This window comes from Ceratotherium simum, chromosome 32 (genome assembly GCF_057802395.1).
Source record: "Ceratotherium simum simum isolate JZ-2026a chromosome 32, ASM5780239v1, whole genome shotgun sequence".
NCBI lineage: Eukaryota > Metazoa > Chordata > Mammalia > Perissodactyla > Rhinocerotidae > Ceratotherium > Ceratotherium simum.
In genome coordinates this window covers 9,468,901-9,482,637 of record NC_141931.1, presented here as the reverse complement: position 1 = coordinate 9,482,637, position 13,737 = coordinate 9,468,901, and the positions used below count along the sequence as shown (strand labels likewise).

The 13,737-nt window shown below is 38.8% G+C and overlaps 1 protein-coding gene across 13 annotated transcripts in view; it reads left to right on the top strand.

Annotated features, from left to right (window-relative positions):
• MYO3A (myosin IIIA) overlaps positions 1–13,737 on the top strand; it is a 214,361-nt gene that overhangs the window by 155,346 nt on the left and 45,278 nt on the right. For 12 of the 13 annotated variants that reach the window (XR_015549326.1, XM_087420695.1, XM_087420692.1 and 9 more), the window contains 3 exons: positions 164–243; positions 7,467–7,544; positions 10,433–10,638. Coding sequence is in view for 12 of the 13 variants with exons in the window: in XM_087420695.1 (XP_087276821.1) it covers positions 164–243; positions 7,467–7,544; positions 10,433–10,638 (364 nt within the window). In the remaining variant the exon portion in view is untranslated. The remainder of the gene's footprint in view (positions 1–163; positions 244–7,466; positions 7,545–10,432; positions 10,639–13,737) is intronic. The other variant, XM_087420696.1, reaches the window with a different exon arrangement.

Here is a 13,737-nt window from a genome sequence, read left to right as displayed (position 1 = left end):
ATATTATTTTATCCCTAAGTTTCTCAATAAATAGTTAACCAAGCATGTGGGTCTGAATATTGTGGGGTCAGCCATGCTTAATTTAACATTTAAGTAAATGGGGTCAATCTTCTAGCCATTAAGGATTCGAAAAGGTATATTAATTTTATCTCCATTGCCACAGGTAATCTGCCACATTCTAAAACTCAAAATATAGCAAACTATCAAATGAGGACTTCGGAAAAATCAATCAACCTGACAAAGGTAAGAAAATGCATGTTTCATGGCAGTGATTCTAAGAATCTAACCTTTACAGTGGCAACATTTGTGTGCTCCTAAAAATGAACAACCTTTTCCTTAGTCTTTCTCCCTCTGATCTTTTTTTCTGCTTAAACAAATATTTATGTTATGTTTGTATTACCGCTAGTCACCAAAATAATCATCCATTTCTTTTTTTTTTTTTAATTTTTTGTTTATTGCAGTAACATTGGTTTATAACATTGTATAAATTTCAGGTGTACATCATTGTACTTCTATTTCTGCATAGATTACATCATGTTCACCACCCAAATACTAATTACAACCCATCACCACACACATATGCCGAATTATCCCTTTCACCCTCCTCCCTCCCCCCTTCCCCTCTGGTAACCACCAATCCAATCTCTGTCTCTATGTGTTTGTTTATTGTTGTTATTATCTACTACTTAATGAAGGAAATCATACGGTATTTGACCTTCTCCCTCTGACTTATTTCACTTTGCATAATACCCTCAATGTCCATCCATGTTGTCACAAATGCCTGGATTTCATCGTGTCTTATGGCTGAGTAGTATTCCATTGTGTATGTATACCACATCTTCTTTATCCATTCGTCCCTTGATGGGCATTTAGGTTGCTTCCAAATCTTGGCTATTGTGAATAACACTGCAGTGAACACAGGGGTGCATGTATCTTTACTCACTGGTGTTTTCAAGTTCTTTGGATAAATACCCAGCAGTGGAATAGCTGGATCATATGGGAGCTCTATCCTTGATTTTTTGAGGAATCTCCATACTGTCCTCCATAGTGGCCGCACCAGTTTGCACTCCCACCAGCAGTGTATGAGAGTTCCCTTCTCTCCACATCCTCTCCAACACATGTTGTTTCCTGTCTTGTTAATTATAGCCATTCTGACAGGCGTGAGGTGATATCTCATTGTAGTTTTGATTTGCATTTCCCTGATAGTTAATGATTTTAAACATCTTTTCATGTGTCTGTTGGCCATCTGTATATCTTCTTGGGAGAAATGTCTGTTCAGGTCATTTGCCCATTTTTTTATTGGGTTGTTAGTTTTTTTGTTGTTGAGATGCATGAGTTCTTTATATATTTTGGAGATTAAGCCCTTATCAGATGTATGGTTTGCAAATATCTTCTCCCAATTGTTAGGTTGTCTTTTCGTTTTGTTGATGGTTTCCTTTGCTGTGCAGAAGCTTTTTAGTTTGATGTAGTCCCATTTGTTTATTTTTTCTATTGTTTCTCTTGCCCAGTCAGACATGGTGCTTGAAAATATGTTGCTAAGACCGATGTCGAAGAGCGTACTGCCTATGTTTTCTTCTAGAAGTTTCATAGTTTCAGGTCTTACATTCAAATCTTTAATCCATTTGGACTTAATTTTTGTGTATGGTGTAAGGTAAGGGTCTACTTTCATTTTTTTGCATGTGGCTATCCAGTTTTCCCAACACCATTTGTTGAAGAGACTTTCTTTTCCCCATTGTATGTTCTTGGCTCCTTTGTCAAAGATTAGCTGTCCATAGGTGTGTGGGTTTATTTCTGGGCTTTCAATTCTATTCCATTGATCTGTGTGTCTGTTTTTGTGCCAGTACCATGCTGTTTTGGTTACTATAGCTTTGTAGTATATTTTGAAATCAGGGAGTGTGATACCTCCACCTTTGTTCTTTTTTCTCAGGATTCCTTTAGCTATTTGGGGTCTTTTGTTGTTCCATATAAATTTTAGGATTCTTTGCTCTATTTCTGTGAAAAATGTTGGAACTTTGATAGGGATTGCATTGAGTCTATAGATGGCTTTAGGAAGTATGGACATCTTAACTATGTTAATTCTTCCAATCCAAGAGCACGGGATATCTTTCCATTTCTTTGTGTCTTCTTCAATTTCTTTCAGCAATGTTTTATAGTTTTCGGTGTACAGATCTTTCACCTCTTTGGTTAAGTTTATTCCTAGGTATTTTATTCTTTTTGTTGCAATTGTAAATGGGATGGTATTCTTAATTTCTCTTTCTGCTACTTCGTTGTTAGTGTACAGAAATGCAACTGATTTTTGTATGTTGATTTTGTATCCTGCAACTTTACCATATTCGTTTATTACTTCTAAGAGTTTTCTGGTGGATTCTTTAGGGTTTTCTATATATAAAATCATGTCATCTGCAAATAGTGACAGTTTCACTTCTTCCTTTCCAATTTGGATCCCTTTTATTTCTTTCTCTTGCCTGATTGCTCTGGCTAGGACTTCCAGTACTATGTTAAATAGGAGTGGTGACAGTGGGCATCCTTGTCTGGTTCCTGTTCTTAGAGGGATAGCTTTCAGTTTTTCACCTTTGAGGATGATATTAGCTGTGGGTGTCTCATATATGGCCTTTATTATGTTGAGGTACTTTCCTTCTATACCCATTTTATTCAGTGTTTTTATCATAAATGGATGCTGTATCTTGTCAAATGCTTTCTCTGCATCTATTGAGATGATCATGTGATTTTTATTCTTCATTTTATTAGTGTGGTGTATCACGTTGATTGATTTGCGAACGTTAAACCATCCCTACATACCTGGAATAAATCCCACTTGATCATGGTGTATAATCTTTTTAACGTATTGTTGTATGCGATTTGCTAGTATTTTGTTGAGGATTTTTGCATCGATGTTCATCAGTGATATTGGCCTGTAATTTTCTTTTTTTGTGTTGTCCTTGTCTGGTTTTGGTATCAGGGTAATGTCGGCTTCATAGAATGAGTTAGGGAGCTTCCCCCCCTCCTCAATTTTTTGGAAGAGTTTGAGAAGAATAGGTATTAAGTCTTCTTTGAATGTTTGGTAGAATTCACCAGGAAGCCGTCTGGTCCTGGACTTTTATTTTTAGGGAGGTTTGTGATTACTGTTTCGATCTCCTTACTGGTGATTGGTCTATTCAAATTCTCTACTTCTTCTTGATCCAATTTTGGAAGGTTGTATGATTCTAAGAATTTATCCATTTCTTCCAGATTGTCAAATTGGTTGGCATATAACTTTTCATAGTATTCTCTTATAATCTTTTGTATTTCTGAGGTGTCTGTTGTAATGTCTCCTCTTTCATTTCTGATTTGACTTATTTGTGCCTTCTCTCTTTTTTTCTTGGTGAGTCTAGCTAAAGGTTTGTCAATTTTGTTGATCTTTTCAAAGAACCAGCTCTTGGTTTTATTAATTTTTTTCTATTGTTTTTTGGGTCTCTATTTCATTTATTTCTGCTCTGATTTTTATTATTTCCCTTCTTCTACTGATTTTGGGCTTGGTTTGTTCTTTTTCCAGTTCCTTTAGGTGCATTGTTAGATTGTTTATTTGAGATTTTTCTTGTTTGTTGAGATAGGCCTGTATCGCTATAAACTCCCCTCTTAGAACCGCTTTTGCTGTATCCCATAAATTCTGGCATGTCGTATTTTCATTTTCATTTGTCTCCAGGTATTTTTTGATTTCTTCTTTGATTTCTTCATTGACCCAGTCATTGTTCAGTAGCATTTTGTTTAATCTCCACGTATGTGTGGCTTTTCTGATTTTCTTCCTATAGTTGATTTCTAGTTTCATACCATTGTGGTCAGAAAAGATGCTTGGTTTTATTTCAATCCTCTTAAATTTATGGAGACTCGTTTTGTGGCCTAATATGTGATCAATCCTGGATAATGTTCCATGTGCATTTGAAAAGAACGTGTATTCTTCAGTTTTTGGATGGAATGCTCTGTATGTATCTACTAGGTCCATCTGTTCTAGTGTGTCGTTTAAGGCCAATCTTTCCTTGTTGATTTTCTGTTTGGATGACCTATCCGTTGGTGTAAGTGGAGTATTAAAGTCCACTACTATTATTGTGTTACTGTCTATTTCTGTTTTTATGTCTGTTAATAATTGCTTTATATATTTAGGTGCACCTACATTGGGTGCATAGATATTTACAAGTGTTATATCCTCTTGTTGGATTGTTCCCTTGATCATTATGTAATGCCCTTCTTTGTCTCTTTTTACAGTTTTTGTTTTAAAGTCTATTTTGTCTGATATGAGTACTGCTACCCCAGCTTTCTTTTCATCGCCATTTGCGTGGAGTATCTTTTTCCATCCCTTCACTTTCAGTTTGTGAGTGTCTTTAGGTCTGAAGTGTGTCTCTTGTATGCAGCATATATATGGGTCTTGTTTTTTCATCCAGTCAGCCACCCTATGCCTTTTAATTGGAGCATTTAGTCCATTGACGTTTAAAGTAGCTATTGATAAGTATGTACTTACTGCCATTTTTTAACTTTTTTTTTTTCCTCAGCGTTTTAGTAGTCATTTTCTGTTCCTTTCTTCTTCTATACAGAATTGATGGTCTCTTTAGTTTGACCTCTGTCTGAAAGCTCTACTCTTTAATTCCCCTCCTTCCTCCTTTTATGTTTTTGATATCATATCTAACATCTTTTTTGTGCATTTGTATCCATTACGTTCTTATCATGGAAATAGATAATTTTTCCTATTTGTGGTCTTCTCTTTTCCCTTAAATCAGTCCCTTTAACATTTCTTAGAGCACTGGTTTCTTCTTAACAAACTCCTTTAATTTTTGCTTGTCTGGGAAATTTTTTATCTCTCCTTCCATTTTGAATGATAACCTTGCTGGGTAGAGTATTCTTGGTTGTAACTTTTTTCCTTTCAGCACTTTAAATATATCGTGCCACTCTCTTCTAGCCTGTAAGGTTTCTGCAGAGAAGTCAGCTGATAGCCTTATGGGGTTTCCTTTGTATGTAACTTGACTTTCTCTTGCAGCTTTTAGGATTCTCTCTTTATTTTTAATTCTGGACATTTTGATTATGATGTGTTTTGGTGTGGGCCTCTTTGGGTTTATCTTGTTTGGGGCTCTCTGTGCTTCCTGTACCTGGATGTCTGTTTCCTTCCTTAGGTTAGGGAAGTTTTCATCTATTATTTCTTGAAATAGATTCTCTGCCCCTTTGTCTCGCTCTTCTCCTTCCGGGACACCTATAACACGAATGTTAGTGTGCTTGATGTTTTCCCAGAGGTCCCTTAGACTGTCCTCACTCTTTTTAATTCTTTTCTCTTTTACCTGTTCAGCTTGAGTAATTTCTTCTAGTCTTTCGTCCAGCTCACAGATCCGTTCTTCTGTATCCTCTACTCTGCTTTTGAGTCCCTCTAGTGAATTTTTCATTTCCAGTATTGTATTCTTCATTTCTGATTGGTTCTTTTTTATATCTTCCATTTCTTTGTTGACATTCTCACTGAGTTCATCTATTCTTCTCCCCACATCAGTGAGCATCCTTAACACTCTTAGTTTGAACTCTCTGTCAGGTAGGTTGCTCATTTCTGTTTCACTTAGTTCCTTTTCTGGGGTTTTGTCCTGTTCCCTTACTTGGAATGTATTCTTTTGCCTCCTCATTTTGCCTCTTTCCCTGTGCTTGTGTCTACGTATTAGGTAGGTCAGCTATGTCTCCTGCTCTTGGATAGGTGACCTTATATAAGTGATGCCTTAGGAGGCTTCCAGTGTGCTTCCCTCAGTTCTCAATATTCCAGGGGAGACCCCTATGTGGGCTCGTGTGTCCTTCTGTTGTGGCCTGTTTGCTCTCCCTGTAGGTGCCCAGGGAGGCCGAGTTATGCTCCTGGCCAGCTGTTGTAATGCTCAGCTGCTTGTAGTTGTTGTGGGCCCTTCAGTCTCTTTATCAGGTGTGGGGAGCCCCAGCACAGTTGGCTGCAAGTTCTAATACCACATTTGTGTTGCAGTATTTCTTTTAAGTGAGTAGGCCCCCAGTGTGGCAAGTTGTTAGGCTCAGGGGCTTACAATTGCTATAAGCCTCCAGCCTTTATGTCTCTTGTCACTTCTCTGAGGATTGCAGCTGGGTGGGGCTGGCCTCAGGCACGGGAGCACCCAATTGTTTCAGGCTTTGGAAGGTGGGGCAAACCCCCTATGTGGGTCTTTGAGAAGCACAAGTCTTCTGCAGCTGACAAGCCCTGCCGCCCACAGGTCCACACACACAGTCAACACAGTCCTGCCCCGTGTGCGTGCCCCGACCTCCCAAAGCGGACCCAGTCTCTCCACGGCGGCAGCCCCACACACTCTGCCACTGCCTCACACTCTCCACCCGCTCCTTGTGCACGCCCTGCCCCACTGCAGTCAGCTCAGTTGCCAGGCTGCAGAGAATCCAGTCACCAATCTATGCAGGCCCACAAGTTGCCTGAGGGCTTGTTGGGTGGGGCCAGTCTTTAGGGTGGGCTGCCTGCCCTGGCTGAGCTGGATTAAATCGGTGCTCTAGCGGGTGGAGCAGACCCTGGGCTAGCAGGCCCCAGGGAGAACTCCAATGGTGTGTGTGTCAGCACGCCCACACCAGGCCACAACAATGGCCGCCGCCAATGTCCCGGTCCCTGGAGAGGTCTCACCCCTCACCGAGATGCACTCAGGGCCTATCAGGTGAGTCTCTTTTCACCAAAGCACTGTGCACCTTTCTTTCTGGTGATTTTAGGATGCTTTCTGAGACGGGTGAGTTTGCGCGCGGGACCTTTAAGAGCCAGTTTCAGTTTCTTTGTGAACCGGGTTTTCTGGGGGTACTCCCCAATGCTTTAGCAGCAGGCACAGTCAGATATTATGCCGCTGGTGTCTATTGTGCTGGGTCCACAAAATCCCCACAGCGGGGGCGCTCCCGGCTCAGGGCCCCGCGCCTCCAGGGAGGCTGCGTACCTGTGAGCTGCTCCCGGCGGCCGTGACGCTGGCGGCTTGTGAAGGCGGCGTTGTTTCTCTCCAGAAGGGAGTCTCTGCTTCTTCCACCTCAGTTAGGATTGTCTGTTGTTGCAGAAGGTCCTCTTATCCAGTTTTCAGTTCTGTCTCAGGGGTAATTTTTCCACGAGTAGTTGTAAATTGGTGGTGTCCACAGGAGGAGGTGAGTTCAGAGTCTGCCTACGCCGCCATCTTGACTTCCCTCCTACCACGCATTTCTGATATATTCCTAACTCATCATTTATAGCTAGTTTTAATGTTACACTAAGACCAACTAAAAATGTGTTAGCTAAGATCAGAGATAATCGCATTCTATGGCAGACCAATTCAAATTCCAATGAGACTGACAAAACAATTACCTTAAGGTAAAAATGTCAGTGACGTTTTGTTATTTTGTGTGTGTGAATGCATGGACTGTGGTACGCTGAGGGGAAACTCCGCGTGCTCCCTGTAGATCATGACGTACAACATGCACTGAAGCATCGCTGTCTTCCGTGGTCTTCTTAGGGTGAAACCGGAAAAGCCACACGTCATGCCAGAGAGACGACCAACATGAAAACACAAACAGTTGCATCGTATTTCAGAGTAAGATATTAAATTAGGATGTGTTGTGCTTAGGAATGTTATTTATTCTGAATGAGAGTTACAGATTAAAAGCTAGTAGCAAATATCAGAGTGCTATTAGCAAAAGAGAATTTTAAACGTATTTTACTTTCTATTTGTTAGATACATGACACATTAGAATATACAGTAAAAAATTTGTGGATTGGTGTACTTTGATATTTTACCTATAAAATTATTATATACCATGTCGATCATAATGGAGTCCTACACCTTGATTAAAATTTGTCCATAGACACAAATGCATTCCCACTAGAATAAAACCTAAAAGGATTTTTAATTTGATGCTATGATAACTATCAATTCTTCTTCCCACTCCTGGATGATTTTATGATAGACAGATAGGACAAGGGTGAGCGTCCATCTCCATTCCATATCTCCCTACACATAGACGGGCTGAAAACCTCAAAAGAAAAATAGAACTGATGTAGGAATGGGGCAAGGAGAGGGGACACCAGGGAAACACAGTAACATGCCAAGGAAGTGAGTCACTGTGTCCTTAGCATAGAATCAAGGTGACCTGTATTCCTTGGACACTATGGGAGAAAGAAAGGACGAAAAGCCCTTGTGTTCTCTGTGTTCCGGAGAACTCTAGATAACCTTGCCCTCATTATTGGTTCTGGTTGTTTATCTCTTTTGATAAAATCATATTAACCAGCCAATGAAAATGAAGAAAATACCACTTAAAACTTGGAAATTATTAATAGTTATACAGTCAAGTGCCACATAACAACGTTTTGTTCAACAGTGGACCACCTATATAACAGTGGTCCCATAAGATTAGTACCAGATAGCCTAGGTGTGTAGTGGGCTACACCATCTAGGTCTGTGTAGGTACACTCTATCATGTTCACACAACAGTGAAATCGCCTAACATTTCTCTGAATACATCCCCGTTGTTAAGCAACGCATGACTGTAATTTACTGCGGGGGATGAGGAGGAAACTGGGTTAGACTTACTCTTAGTGTTCAATGAATAAATCCAGTTCCCTAACAGACTCACAAAATACTTTTAAAACTAATTGGATAGTTTTATTAAGTATTTTTTGAGTCCTAAGCTCATAGGAGACAGTGTGTGCTTAATCATCTTTGAGTAGCACCTAGTACATTTATATGCTTAATATCTCCCATTTGTGCTGGTACATTCACCTTACATCAGGACTGCAGCACGGCTGAACCACAGACAGTGCCTACAGTCAGATTATTTTCTTTTTTTACGTGAGCTATCCAGATCATTATCATACCACTGTTGTAGACATCAAACACTGTGTATATCTTTAAATCATTAGTCCTTATAAAGTCGTCTTACTCCTCAGGCTGAAGTGAAAAGCGACAGAAGATAATTCCATGTAGTATGTAATATATTTTAAAAGTTATTTTTCATTCTGCAGAGAAAAATGAACGTAGTAACACTCTGCCTTGGTCCCTGAGAAAAACCGATGCCTAAATTACAGTAAGCTCTTGCTTAGAATGCCACCTTTGTATCTCCAGTGCCCGGCAGATCTTTGCGTGACTAAAGGAATGATGACTCACAGATAAATGTAATGAAGAAGGGCTCCAAAATGGCAGACCCAACTGTTTGAAGAAGATCACATCTGAGGCTCGGTGCCCAAGAGGAAGCCATGCAAATCCAGTGCTTTGTCAGTTCCAGCATTCAGTTTGCACTGGCTTTGTAACTGTCAGCTTTTATATTTCCAACACTAAAAGAGATCCAGCTGTCAACAGCTATCTATGTCCATACATTTATTATCTTGCCAATAAATTGTAATCCTGGCCTTTGACAAATTAGTTTTCTGGGATTCCACTTTTAGTGGAACCGTGATTATCCTAATGTAGTGTACTTAGTTGTCCAATAATTGGCTACTGTTTTAATAAGGTATTGCTGCAGAATACAGTTTTCATATCTATGCGATTAAAAAACTTCTAAACTAAATAAGAAAATTATCAAACTAGAGCAGATTAGAGTACTTAAATGGATTTTCTTCTTTTTATGACTATTTTTAAACTGTGTCCTAATATGTCCTAATTTTAAACTGCATTAACTTCTCCGTCCTTATTTTAAACTAGGAGATGATTCTGACAGAGTTTAAAATGTTTACTTGCATACTTTCTATAAAGAAAGATTGGTTGGGGGCCGGCCCCATGGCTTAGTGGTTAAGTGCATGCGCTCCACTATTGGCAGCCCGGGCTCAGATCCCGGGCACGCACCGACGCACAGCTTGTCCAGCCATGCTGAGGCCGCGTCCCACATACAGCAACTAGGAGGATGTGCAACTATGACATACAACTATCTACTGGGGCTTTGGGGAGAGAAAGGGGAAAAGAAAAAAAAGGAGGAGGATTCGCAATAGATGTTAGCTCAGGGCCGGTCTTCCTCAGCAAAAAAAAGGAGGAGGATTGGCATGGATGTTAGCTCAGGGCTGATCTTCCTCACAAAAAAAAAAAAAAGAAAGAGTTGGACGAGGAAATTAATAGTATAAGCAGGAAACCAGATTGTGTGCCTAAATATTGTCATTCAGCAAGTCTCTCTAAGAGGATATAATTACTTATAAACAAACTGTATAAAAAATAATCTTATCTATTAATTAAAGTTGCCTTAAGAATTTATAGGCAATGTTTTAATAGCTAAGTTTCTAGTTATTGCATCTACATTTTTATGAGTAAATCTATATTTTTTAAAGATAAACTATAAATAAAATTTCCATTAATGCAGATTTCTCTCCATTTACTGTGAATTAGCATAAGCATTTGTAACATTGAGCTTTCAGATTTTATTCTTATAATAAAAGAAAGACTGCAAGTTAGGTTTTTGTATGCTACACTGGGAAATTTATTTTTGTTGTATATTATAGTATTCCTTGATGGATTTGTTATCTAAAATGGTGGTGGGCCAACCTCATTTCGTCCGTTGCATCAAACCAAATAACGAACGTCAGGCAAGAAAATATGACAAAGAGAAAGTCTTGCTACAGCTTCGCTACACAGGAATTCTGGAAACAGCAAGAATTCGAAGGCTAGGATACTCACATCGGATACTTTTTGCTAACTTTATAAAGCGGTATGTGGACTTCTTCTTAGGTTTCCATGTACAGTTTGTATAAAAATTGTTCAGAAGAATTATAGGAAACAAAATAGGAAAGAGAATTACTTAGGTGTCCTAGGAGGGAGACATTTTGTTCATGCAAATGATTATGTATTGAGAGAGAAGGTAACTATTCACTGGGGCTGGAAGTTTCTGTTGGCAGCCGGGAGATCCTATGTGGTAGCACAGGGTGCATGTCATAGGCAGCATGATGGAGAGGCCTGAGCTTCTGTACTGAGGAGCTGGAGGATTCGGTCCTCACTCTAGCTCTGCCACTAGCCATGTGACCATGGGCCTGTGCCAGTGATTCTCAGCGAGGGGAGATTTTGCCCCTCAAAGGTCATTTGTTAATGTCTGGAGACATTTTTGGATGTCGCAACTGGTGGGATGGGGGTTTGCTGCGGACATCTAGGGAGTAGAGGCCAGGGATCCTGCTAAACATCCTAAAATGCACAGGACAACCCCCCACAACAAATAATTATCCAGCCTAAAATGTTAACAGGACCGAGGTTGAGAAACCCAGGCCTGTACGGAAGCTCATCTTCCTCGTCTAATAAATCTACCATGACTACCTGATAGAAATGTTATACAGATCAAATGAGATATTATCTCTAAGAGTGATTTAGAAGACATAAAGAATCAATTGGGTATAAGGAGTCCTTTTTAATATTTGAGATTCATGTAAAATGAATTAAGCTATATATTAAATATATTTTATTAAGTAATACATTAGTGATGATACAGAAGTTCAGTATTTTACATATTTAATATTTTACATGCCCATGTTTCTGTTATTTTATCAATTCTATGATTTCTGTTAGCCATTAAACTTGAAATTTCAATTTTCAAAAGTGAAGTCTATTACAATTTTCAGGTGAAACCTAGCATTTGAGGAATTCTCCATATGCAACATTCTCTGGCCTTTTTCAGAGTGTATAAATTAATATTAACAACAAAACAAAGTTTTATGATTGCACAATGAACTGTTATTTCTAACTCCCTCCCCACCAAAACCAAGACCCTTACTAAATGAAGTGAGAATTCTAATTCTTTTTACAAATTTTCGTGTTTTCAGCAATGTATGGTAGTTCTTGATTTTTTTTTCTTTAGAGACATAGGAAAGAAAAGAAAGGTATTTATTTGGAGCACCTTGAAATAAAGAAAACCCTACCACCTTTTCACGATGGAGAGCAAAATTACATAAATATGGTGACTTTCATATTGGCAAATCCTTTATAGTAGTTTGACAGACTTTAAAACTTCAGGTTTTAGAGTTCCAAAGTACAGCCAGCATCTAATCTCTGACTTCAGTTCTCACAGAGCAGACCCAATTTTATATCCCAAACTAAGAAATTAAAAATAGCAGAATTTCTTATTGGCCAATAGGTAAATTCTCCATTCGGTACATGAAAGCAGCTAATGCAAAAGTACTTAATACAAAGAAGTTTCAAATTTTAAATTAAAATTTGACCTTATTATCATACTTTTAATTTTTTAAGGGAAGAGTAAATCTTTAACTTACTTAAATATTAATATAGGTAATATTAATGTAATATTAATATAAGTACCCTTAAATTTCAGTGACCTTTTTTTATGTTCAATACACTGTGGAAGACACCAAATTTTAAAGCTGGCTTGATCCTCAAGAATTAACAATCCCATTGGGATTATCAGAGTCATAGACATGGAAAGTTAGTAAACAATGCCAGGTGGTATATACCAGGATCTCAGGGAATGGTATACATAGTGTACGAGTTCAGAGAAGAGAGTGATTATCTCCAGGAGGGCTGTTAAGAGAGAATATCAAGAAAGAAGCCTCAAACTGGGATCTGGTGGTGAGTATGGTTTGTGGAAAACACAGGAAGGGGATTTCTCAGTGTATAGGTTGGTGTGCCAAAAGCTAGAGGGACTTGGATTAGAGTAGATCGGCAGAGTGTCCTGAAGTGACAGAAGATAAGGTGGGATCGGATGGGAAAACTGATCAGGTTAAAATTATAAAGAGAGAGCCTTGAATGCCAGACTAAACTAATAGTTTCAAAATTATCCATGTTTTTCAATATGGAATGTAAGGAGAACTAAACCTATTTTCTTGATGATGTTGTCGTTGTAAGCAGCTTATTTAGAAGGTCAGAAGTGGGAATAAATTCTTAAATGTATTTCCAAGTCTTGTGCTATTACAGAATTACAAATTACTACATGATAAACGAGGAAGGGAAAAAACTGAGTATACAAAGAACATATGAATAGCTGTTCTGAATACAGGAAGTTCTAGAAATAAAATGCTGTAAATAAAATAAACCTTTTCTCTGTCACTAATTCGAAAGCTGTCATCAATATTGGCATGGACTCTGAGGCAGGCAGAACAATTTGCAAAGGCCCTGTGGAGGTGTAGATAGAACTAAATAACCCTCCTCTGTCCTGCCCTAGCCTCTGACTAACCCTCCTTGTACGATGCAAAATTCATCAGACCCTCCCTCTACTCTGTTGTAGATAAACTCCTTTGTTTTGTGACACAGAAATAATCTTAAGGGAAGATACACACCATGAACTTACTTTGCACAAGACACCGGCTTTGGACTGTAGTTATTTCAGATGAACACTTATACTAAGAAGCTACTGAGTTAGCCGCATTTCTCTACTAGGTGCCTATACACAATGCTCTGGCTCTCAAAGCTCTAATACGACCAGAATTTATGGAAGGCAGGAGTATAGTGGAGCAGGTCAGTACACGTGCTTTGAAGTCAGAAAACCCAGGTTTGAATCCCAATTCTGCCACTTACTACATGTGTGACCTTGTTCAAAGTGACTTGAGTTCTAGAAGTTTCAAGCTTCAGTCACTCTCATCTGCAAAAAGGAATGATGATAATCATGTCTACTTTATATGTGGTTATGAGCATTAAATGAAATAATATATATGAAGTTTATTGATGGAACCAAATGTCATCAACACAGTAACTATAATTATTTTCATTACTATTTTTGCCTCAGCCCCAAGACCCCAAAATTACTTATACCTACAGTGCTGTGGTCTTGAATCCCACAGTGTAAACTATGACGCTAACTCAGAAAAAACAA